The sequence below is a fragment of the Anarrhichthys ocellatus genome, unplaced genomic scaffold (assembly GCF_004355925.1).
Source record: "Anarrhichthys ocellatus isolate YVR2014 unplaced genomic scaffold, GSC_Weel_1.0 scaffold62, whole genome shotgun sequence".
NCBI classification, from domain to species: Eukaryota; Metazoa; Chordata; class Actinopteri; order Perciformes; family Anarhichadidae; genus Anarrhichthys; species Anarrhichthys ocellatus.
This window is the reverse complement of record NW_022280092.1, coordinates 1-10,777: the sequence shown is the minus strand read 5'-3', so window position 1 is coordinate 10,777 and position 10,777 is coordinate 1. Positions and strand designations below refer to the sequence as shown.

Here is a 10,777-nt window from a genome sequence, read left to right as displayed (position 1 = left end):
ACACACACACACACACACACACACACACACACACACACACACACACAGGGACACCTGTCCCACCGTGCTGCGTGTCTCCTCACACGTTTGTTTTGGTGGCTCCTTTACGCAAACTACGCAGGGTGCGTTAAGTCCAGCTACTGTCACAACAGTGTTTCACACAGGCGACGTTCAAAACACACGTTCAGTTTATTAATAACTGCATATAGTGTCCGGCCAAATGACATATAAGCCCCGTTACGTTCTCACATTGCCCGGTGATAAATTTAGACGCCATGTATTTCGGCAACGCGAACGCACTAGGCTGTAGCAAAGAAGCGCTATTCCCATGTCTTATACTGGTTATATTTACATTTCTTTAGTCAAATCACGTACTCTTAATGACATACATGAGACATATTTATTGTCTGCTGATGTCGCATATGAAAATCACGCAAAATAAGGCCTAATATTGCGTTAGTTGTGGGTAAAGGAGCGCAGCAAGGACAAAATAAATCTGGATAAACCGAAATGACTCATTCACAGCAGAACATCGTAGTAAGATCAACGCATAGGATGTTATAGTAGCATGTCAACTTGCCCGCGTGGTTAGACTCCATGTATGTTATTATTGTTTTAAAGAGCGTAATCCAAAGGGAAACGATCCACGCATTACTATCACGGAAGATGCGCAAACTTCTGGCAGCATCCCGACGAACGGAAAACAAAAGATGATCTATTACTGCGTACCCACAGATCCTAAAGCGTATTTTTCTGGTAAAAAAAACAAAAGTTTGCTGGTAGCTTCAGAGTGTTATGCTAGTGCACAACAAGCAGATTTCCAAAATGGCTTCCCGGTCGTAACAAAGCCAGAAGGATCGCTGCCGAGCTGATCCTCCCACTCCCGGGCCCTCTATTGTCGGCCAGGGCGCACACTTTAAATCTATTGGAGGAAAGAAGCATTGATGCAACGGCATGCACCGGACAGCTGCTGGAGTTGCGAGCACCGAGAGGGATCACACTATTGTTTAAGTTCACATTGAACCCCTGGAGGAGATTCCAACTGAAAGGGAAGGCCGTTGCATCACATCTCAAAAAAAAAACATTCGCAAAACACATTTCTGACACCATGAACGGTAGTTAATATACCAATCACAATGTATTATTGTTATGTACTATGTGCATGCACTATTTCCCTATTGCTATTGATCAATCATCATGTAAACAAGTGCAAGATCAAAGATGGTAAGTCAGTGTCATATCCTGCCACGCTTAATTGCAGGAACATATTCAGGATTGTTTAAATCCTGAGGGGATGAGGTCCAATCAAGCAAACCTTCCCCAAAAACAAATTGTGTAAAAATGTCATTTGAATTTTTCATATTATGCTTGACAACTTTTAAATGTTTTCTGTGAAACAAAAAATCCCTACATTAAGGTCTGAACGCTAAAACCTGTGTTCCCCCACCATGTATAGGTGTCAACAAACTGCCCCTATAGTCCCCAAGCTCCCAAATTCTCCAAACAAAATAGAGAATATGGCCTCAGTGCTGTTGTCTGTCATCGGAAAGGTTTCAACGCTGAAACAAACTTGCTGCGACAGCTAATTCTTAGAATGCAGCGAGAGGAAAAGGTTGGCGTCAGTATTGTTGCAGCATTGCTACAAACATTAAAAAATGTGATTTGCTGAATGAACCAGTGTCCTAATGCAATATAAATTAAATTATTACAATGTTCTCTCTATTCTTTAAGTCAAGATGAAACAACAATGAAAGCTCGATCAACACTACTCATACAAATGTTAATAGGATTCAATATAGTGTGTTGTACTGCTTATAATACTCATAGAAGTCTGCATGTGTAGACCTGTAATCCAAGATTTCTTAAAGTTGGGCCACCGTCACTAAAGGGTGTAATGTATACATTAAAATAAATCATTCAATAAGAGTGAAGTTGAATTAGTATTGCTTGTGAAAGCCTCAACAATAACTTTACATTTATCCTGATAAAAATATCATTCGGGACCTTGAAGGCTCTGTAACGTAACAGTAGTGTTGATTTTGGAGCGAGTATAATTCAAGTGCAATTTAGCTGGTAGTTATGTACTTTTACTCAACTGACATCTCTGCAGTCACAGCAGGACATTTTCCATAGATATATATACAAACAGAGATATATAAATATTATTTATACCTAAATCTGAATCCTAAAAACTGATGAGAGCAAATAAGGTCTGGGGTAAGGCACCACCTTCTGGACAGCAGTCTGTACACTTCATTCAGAAGGACTTTGGATCAGATCTGACTGATCGACCGTCCACACGAAAACGTAACCCGGAGTTTTCAAACTTATCAGTCGTCGGGAGCGTTTTCAAACTCCTCCGTTTTCGGTGCTCGAAAACACTGGCGTAGTGTGGACGCTCAGTGTAAACGTAGCGAAACTGAGTAGTGTGGACATGGCATAAGACCTTGGAGAAGGCGGGCCAGCTCTCTGCCAAAGACTAAACAACGTGGTTGTTAAACACCCTGTTTCAGCATAGATAAAAAATGTTGTGCTCTAGATTAGCCAGCCAGTGGTGGAGAAAGTATTCAATTTTTGTAAGAGTCCCAATACAACAATTACAAAAATACTCTATCAAAAATTATAGTATTGCATTTAAAATCCTTAAGTAAAATACACACAACACTTGACTGGCATATTGGGTAGTTCAGTCCAGTGGTTCAGGATTAGGCCCCTCTAAACAATAACTGTAATCTATTTAACTATGTGTTCCAACACCCATACTACCATGTTATTTAGTAAGCCAGGAAAACATTTATAGAGTCTAATGCAGTACATTCCTAAACTGCCAGGATGTCCTCCTGTATCCGGTCACATTCTGCAGTCTGCTTCTCTGGCTATTCTGACCCACAATCCTCTACGCAGGAGATACATGAGCCATAGGGTCAACGTTCAAGGTGCATTGTTATGGGATAGTAGTATGTTGCAATTGAATGCATGCATGCAATTGCACATACCTTGTAATGGCAGCTGCAAATGTACTAAAAGTAAAAATTAAAAGTATGCGAGTCGGGGCGCAGCTCAAGGGTCCCAGTGACAGAGTAACAGTGAGCATGCATGCACAATACCGGACCATGACATCAAAAATGGAAGTCAGTCTTCATTAATGTTATTATTTACCTGTGCTTCTCCTACTGTGACACGTCAAAATGTCTTCCACAAAAAAACTCCAATATGTCACAAGATAAATCTGAGGGGTCGTGAAGAAAAATAAAGCATGTTACAAAAATCTGTAGTTATGTCAAAGTTATGACACCATGTGAGAAGTTCCATGGGTAAATGTCTCTTTGGTGGAACTGCTAACAATTCATCGACATCTGAAAGGTGACAAGGGACCCCCACCAGGCATTTCCTTTCTTGTACAGGGTCAACAAGGTTAACATTACATGTAAGAAGTTGGACAAAAAAGGGAAATACACAAGGAAAGTACCTACAAATAGTGAATTAATGAGTACAGTTAGCTACTTTCAACCTATGACAATATCCCCTCTTCTTCACTCCTCTGTGTCTGGAACAGCCCTAGGACCAGAGGAACAGCTTGACTAACAACTTTAGCTAAAGAAAGACATGCCAGAAGCTAAAATTACTGTCGCAAAAATAACAGAAGTACAGAAGTGCAGCACATTGCTTTGAATGGATGCTCTGGCTTTTCTGCAAGGAAATAGTCGCAACAGACAGGACGTGTTAGAAGTTAAAATGTGATTCATTGAAAGCCAATTCAATAAGCCTTCCTGTGATTATCAATGTGAGAAAGTGGCATGTTTAATGAGTCCGTAGACAAACTGTCCAGTGAGCAATACATTAGCCTACCTTAGCCTACTGCTACTGGTTATTGGTCAGGAAAAACAAAAGGCGAGTCAGTCTCCTAGCTTCTTTATGTGCCTCTTCTTTTTGTTTCTTTTACAGTAAAAACTCTGCAGATACAAACAACACGTGTTCCCCAAAAATACTGCACCACAGAGACAAAACGTTAACGGCGCTATCAGCAACTTTAAGATTGGAGCTAAATTGTAGCCTCTCCTGACAGTTCAGGATCGCACGCGTGGATATAATTTACATAATTATCAACACAGACGTTAGACTACTCACGTGTAGACTCTGACGACTGTCAAATGTGTTTATCCAGAAGTTAGTAAACGCTACAGCTCGTTAGAGCTTTCCAAGCGGTTGCACACTTACTTCCCTGAAAAAGAGGACCTTAATCCAACGTTCGCCTTTCCCGCACACGGTCATATTTTCCGTTGCGACGGCAACGTCACGTGTGTCACTCCTTATATGGTAAGAATGACCATATAAGGGATCTGTCAAACCGCCTCCTGAAAGCTGCTCGAATCCTCATGCTGGAAACTGACTTTTGATATAAAACAGCACCTCTTAGCGGCTGCTGGCAGAAAAAATTGAAAATAAATAAAAACTATAGGTGATTTACTGTTACCACAACTGCTTCTAGTAAGCTAGCCTACTACATACAACAAATATACCCCACTGTGGGACTAATAAAGGATTATCTTATCTTATCTTACCAATAGTAATACTGATGATGAGAGGAGGAAGAAGAAGAAGAAGAAGAAGAAGAAGAAGAAGAAGAAGAAGAAGAGATATTAACTGTTTTCTAACTTGTCTCTCATGTGAAGCCTGACAGAGAAAATGTTTTAGGGACTTTAACAATATATGAATATTATTGATTCTCAAGTTCTCACAGTTGGGTCAAAGTTGCTTGATAAAACTAGTAGTCCTTAGCTCAAACAAAGAAAGCACCGAAGAAAAAACCCCCGATATCTTGACATAATTGTAAGTCTGCTAATTAAGTGCACAGTAGCTAAATATCTCAATGCAACAACACATGCTCCAACCAATTTCCAGTGATTTACTTTGCTCACTAATATTTTTCCATACAAATATTTACAGTATTTCAGTATTTTCAGCTGTATATATAAGCCTGTTCTTTTCCCGACTTGTATTTCTAAAAAATACCGCCTATCTCTTAAGTCTACTCTTGTATTGTGAATCCATAAAGTACAAGAAAATGTGTTTTTTGAGTTCACAGTACTTTGAGATCACAGTTCAAAGACCAGGAATGACTGCGTCTGTGAGCAGCCAGAGAAAACCTGAAAAACTGGACCCCTGTCATTCGTGGAATGATGGTGATATGATCCCATTGTCCTTGAGATCACATGACTCCATTATGTGAAAGGGAAGATGATTTAGCCTGAGCACAGTTGTCTGTTCTGTCTTTCCTAGTGTGTAGAGAGCTGTTAGTTGTGTGTGTCTTTGGTCTGCAGTCGCTGACGATGAAAATCATAATTTTTCTAATGTGTATGTGCTACCTTCTTCCTGTGCAGCCTGATAACGTGGACCGCTGTAAGTAAATTAAACACTACAATTCTGCTGGTGTCCTCAGTCATAATAGTAGGATATTTGTAGTTTGGCTATCTTGGTTTCTGTTGACTGTTTTTCTTTTAAACAGACGCCTATTGTGAGAGTTGTCTAACAACAGCACAAGGTAGGGTGAACAATTCAACTATATTTGTCTAAGCCCAAGATAACAAAGGTTTCAAATTATAGACACTGAATTATCTCTGCCTTGTTTTGATTATTTCCTTTGACAGAGATTGAGAAAGCCATGAAGGAAGCCCCAGCTGAAAGCAGACAGACAGTAGTGGAGAACCTCATCAGTGGGGGTGTGTGTGAGAAACTGTTGTCCTACAAACATGACGTCTCTATGGACAAAATGACATCCTCCTGCATGCACTTGTTAGGTAAGATCAGGAGGAAATAACAGTGGATTTGCATGTTTTTTACACTCTTACTAATTAATAATCTATTTTCAATTCCCAATCCAGAGTCTCATTACGACCGGTTCCATGAAGCTTTGGTGAATGAAGAGCCAAAGCATCTGGATATAGTCCTGTGTTATGAGCAGTCCATGGCATGTGTAGGGGTGAAACGCCAGTCTTTTGAGGTAGGGTATGGGTCTAATTGTGAAACATTAATGTCCCATTAATTAGACTAAACTGCTCGTATGAGAATTTATACTGTTTATTTTTTGTGACAGAGTTCCAAAACCACCTTCACAGAAAGCGACATTGAAGCTCTACTTCGGGACAACAAGGCACATGTGCGCATTGCTCAGCCGGTACATTCAGGTTCACCTGTGCACTCAAAAGATGAGTTGTGAAAACAACAACCTCATTTTGATCATACTGAATGTACGATGGCTTGTTGTCATGATACTGTGTTTTTTGAGTGTCAGAAAAATAAAGACATCACTGACAATTATTGTCCATGGGCTGTTTATTATACCTGACATGGCCTCAGCCTTCAGCAATGTAAAATAATACAAAGAGCTTTAGACCCACCATCATTTATATTATAATTAAATAGGTCACAGATATTGAGCTTATATTAAGAGTCAAAAGAGCTTTTGGTCTAATTAACAAACCATTTAAAATTCAAATCAGCACAACATGGCAACAGAGCCACAGGCTGATATAGACACATGGTCCTGCACAGAAGGCTGCTGGGCCCTTATTGACCCCCCAAACCCACCTATTGCTCTCTGTGCATTGTGTATCCTGCACCAGTAATCCTGTGCAGGAATGCTATGATTGTCTGTGTGATGGTGAGTAAGTGGTTACTTGAATAAACAACCTATATTTAGGAATATGTTTCTACTCATCTTGAGACCCAGTCTCAAGGTACAGTGTATGTAAAAAATATCATCACTATCAATTATCATTATTTCATCTTAAACTGTGCACATTCCAAAATTGATTTATAATAACATTGCCACACAACAAATGTAACAAATTAGGTGATTTAGGATCTAAATGATGAGGTAATTGTAAACGACAAAGATCTCGTTCCATATTTCTAACAGTTTCACCCTTTACTTTCCTCTGCTACCTCTTTGTGACCAAAAATAATCCATAAAACATTCTAAAACCATTGAAGTGTTGGTGCGTGCGTAAAATTGTTGACAATGGAACGAAGTGATTAATAATAGCAACATGAACATATTGGAACGCGGCCGTTGCGCTGTTGCCAGGAGGCGCTGTTGGAGCCCGGAAGAGTTGAAACTGATGATGATGGTCAACCCGAGATTGAAGGAGAAACACAAGGTTCATGTTGTAGCCGCACATTGTTGTTTCCCTGCGACATTTGTGCGAGTCTAACACTCCCGTCATCAGGAGAAAAGTCATCACTCCCCCCCTCTTTTTTGAAGGTAAGAATCGAGCAATACGCACCAGTGTAACCTTATCAACTGTCACTCTGCCGGGGCACATCTGGACTAAAACATCTTCATGGTTTTTTAAAGATGCCGTAAAATCGAGTATCATTTAGATTAAACCTTAAAAACCGACAGTAGCGAGCTTGCTCTGTAATAGCTGGGCAACGTTACCAAAAGGAAACCATTCCCACATCTACCGCGCTGTCACTAGGCTGTAATGAATCTGTGTGCGGTAACGTTACTGTAATTAGGCAACCGAAGACCACGAGGTTACTCACAGCATCGTAAGGACCCCAGGATGAATTGAAACCTAATCGAGGGATGGTAATGTTACTGGATAAACTGTAAATATTAAACGATAATAGCGTTAATTGCATTGAAATTGTGTTTTCATCCATACAGCTGTGCGCTAACGCCCTGTGTGCGCTACCTGACTGTCTGTCCTATCCATTTGCTCACAGGCATTTCACAAATGGAAACTGTATTGATAAGACACACGATTCCATATGCATTTCCATGGCACACGGAAATGGAAATCGGTCACCAGCGAGGTCTGATAGAAAGGAATGACAGGAATGTGATGAGTGTGATCAAACCATTAAGGGCAGACAGACCCTCTTTTGTTGTAGGCTATCTGCCCTGCTCTTCCACATATGATCCCAGCTGATTTCCTCATAGTGATTCACACCCAGTGCAGTCAAAGCTCACATGTCCACTGACTAATTCCCCACTCTCTTATTTAATTTAACAGCTGGGTGACGAGGCTACATGGTGTGTGTTTCCTATTCAGAGTGTGGATGTGTGGGTGTCCAGAGATGGAAGGCTATGAGGAGTTCTGTCTGCGGAGTTTGGCCATACTGCAGGAGGAGGGGAAATTCAAGAAGATGACTTGTGAGCCACTGTGGTCCCTGAAGGCTCTCTCTGTCATCCGCTTCCATGGAAGAGCTGTGCTTTCGCCACTGGTGAGGAAGAAATAAAGAGACACGGGAACGTATCGGGGAACGAAAACAAGATGTAATAATAATAATAATTACAGTTTCTAAAGTTTCTTCATGAAAAGTAGACAGAAATCGTAGCTAATGTATGCTTTTGCTATTGCCTGAGTGTAAATAGCTGACAGTTCTGTTTAATATCAGGCAATGTTTGTTATCCAGAGCAAGTAATATTGTTGACCGTCTGCTTTTTAATGATGCAATGTTTGGTCGGTTTCCCTAGAAAGTCTGTAAATCCATCACTGTGCTACTGTGGCTGTGTTTTTGTATATCTATGCTGCATAGTAACAGAAAACATTGCGTACACTGTTCAGTCACAGTAAAATGAGAAGGATGTTGTGATACATATTTTAGACATAAACTACAGATGTAGACAGAGGTACATTATCACAGTCTGAAGAAGAGGTAAACATTAAGGATAAAACACATTTATTTTTGAGACCTACATAATATATATCTGAAGCACACGGGCTGAGTAGTTCCAATTAGATCAGCAGTTGGCAGGGGAAAGAGAGACATAATTGATTACGAGGAACATCAAGGCTGTTTGATGTTAGTCAGGAGAATCCATATGCTAGTGACTGCTGACAAAACAAGTTCTCAGGAATAGCCACATGATGGAGAGGCTAATGTGAGGCTGAGGATTCAAACAAAGGAGACACAAACCTACGTATAGTGGAAGAAGAGTGATTGTGTTATCAGCGTATTGGAAACCTTATCATAACGAGTTATTGAATTATCTTTCCTCATGTGTTTGTGTGTATTTTCTTTTTCCAGTTGAGTGCAGAGCAGCGTAGTGAGATGCGTGACCACAGACAGAAGGCGGTCCAGCTGGAGGTGGACAGGCAGAACAGGCAGAAGAAGAACCTTATGGCCCGGGTTCAGTGCATACTGGACCAAGCTCAGGTCAGTAGCACAGTATGGTCCTGGTTACAGACCTGGGTGTTTTCTGTAACAGGATTCAGTGGGAAAAGGACTATGGAAGATGTTTTGTGAAATGAATGTGATATTGTGTACAGTGTGCACTGAATAGGCTAAGTTAAATAACAAAAGTTAAATAACAAAATCCATGCCACATCCAAATGCTTACAAAAATCATACAATATAGATTTTGCCACTCTCTGTTCAGAACATTAAACATGAAGCCACTTTGTTTATTTCATGAACACACTTCATCTAAATTTCTTAAATATGCCCATATGTGAAATAGGACTCTGTGTCAGTCCCACGATGTAGCACAAAAACTAAATTACAGTCTGTCCCAGAATCTCTTGAGACATTTGCAGACTTGGATACAGGTTGTCTGACTCAACACTGTCTCTGGTAGGCTGTGCTATTTTTACCTGATGGTTTCAACTGCCTCAACAATCCAGACTGGGCTATTTATTAGGAGATCTGGATTCATATCAAGTGTGTCACTAAAAGAGTTTCAGGTGGATTCTAAAGTGTAAATTTGGATAACATACTTGACAAGGGACTTTTTCAGTTTAGACATCTGACATTTGGTTGAGAACCAACACTGGACTATCTGATATTTCTTTACATTTAATTGTTTTTATGTCAGTGATAAATAAACGACTTTAAACCAATGCGGTTTGGGGCATTTAATTCCATCAGCTGGTCATCCTTCATGGTTGCTTTTGATTTCATCAATTATTTGACGATTGGTCATCATGACTTATTGTCTCTGCACAGGCACATAACGTACCAAGTGAAGATGTTGAAATGCCAGTTTCTAAATCTGCGACAGTCAGCGGCTACACCCTGGTCACTGACTCTCCTGGACTTCCCAGAGACCCTGGATTTGGGCTTCAGACAAATGAACAGCCATGCTGTGAGACCCCCATCCTCAACGGCTTCAAGGCAGTGGAGGAAGTGATGGTGAAGAGGGAAGAGAAGAGTGAGGAGGAGGAGGAGGAGGAGGAGGAGGAAGAGGAGGAGGAGGATATTAGTTTGGACAGCCTTCTTAAGAGATCAAGGGAGTATGTGAAGAGAGAGCAGACTCAGCAGGAGTCAAACGTTGTCCACACAGTCACCAGGACTCCCCTGCCGGAGACTATCTCTGACAAGGAGAAGAAGAGCTGCAGTCCCATGGGGGACACAGGTTTTGAGTTTGGATTCAGTCTGCACCATAGCCCTATTGGCCAATCTCAGACCCAAATCCAGTATAAGACTCTGTGCGACCCTAGTCCTCAACAGTCTGGCTGCCTCTCACCTAGTCTACCCGACAGGTATGCTCGTCTCCCCAGTCCACAGTCCAGCATTAGCCCCCGTGCACAAAAACGCAAACCACGCCCAGTTTCTACAGGTAACATCCATATTTATTTTCCCATCGGCCCAGCAGACCTTATACCCCAAAGTCCAGTACGGTCAGGGGAAGTTGCTGGCATGGCAGATTGGGGAGAATCTCTCTCAGGGGCCATGATGTCCCCCAGTCACAGGGACTCAGTGGGTAGTGAAAGTGACAGTCGTCGATCCAGCCACTGTGGTACCAGTCCATTGCAGGAGCCCTGTA

At 41.2% G+C, this 10,777-nt stretch overlaps 2 protein-coding genes across 4 annotated transcripts in view; one reads left to right on the top strand and one right to left on the bottom strand.

Moving 5' to 3' along the window:
• sun1b (Sad1 and UNC84 domain containing 1b) overlaps positions 1 to 4,254 on the bottom strand; it is a 25,094-nt gene extending 20,840 nt beyond the window's left edge. Inside the window, exon 1 of one of the 3 annotated variants that reach the window (XM_031872115.1) lies at positions 4,219 to 4,254. The gene's annotated coding sequence lies outside the window, so the exon portion shown is untranslated. The other 2 variants (XM_031872113.1, XM_031872111.1) reach the window with 2 other exon arrangements.
• A 2,854-nt stretch (positions 4,255 to 7,108) lies between these two features.
• On the top strand, positions 7,109 to 10,773 carry LOC116397098 (centriolar coiled-coil protein of 110 kDa-like; the record flags this gene model as incomplete). Its single annotated transcript, XM_031872249.1, has 4 exons — positions 7,109 to 7,264; positions 8,061 to 8,232; positions 9,040 to 9,168; positions 9,958 to 10,773. Coding segments are annotated over exons 2-4 (1,110 nt in total), but the record flags the coding sequence as incomplete, so codon positions are not given.
• Positions 10,774 to 10,777: the final 4 nt, after the last annotated feature.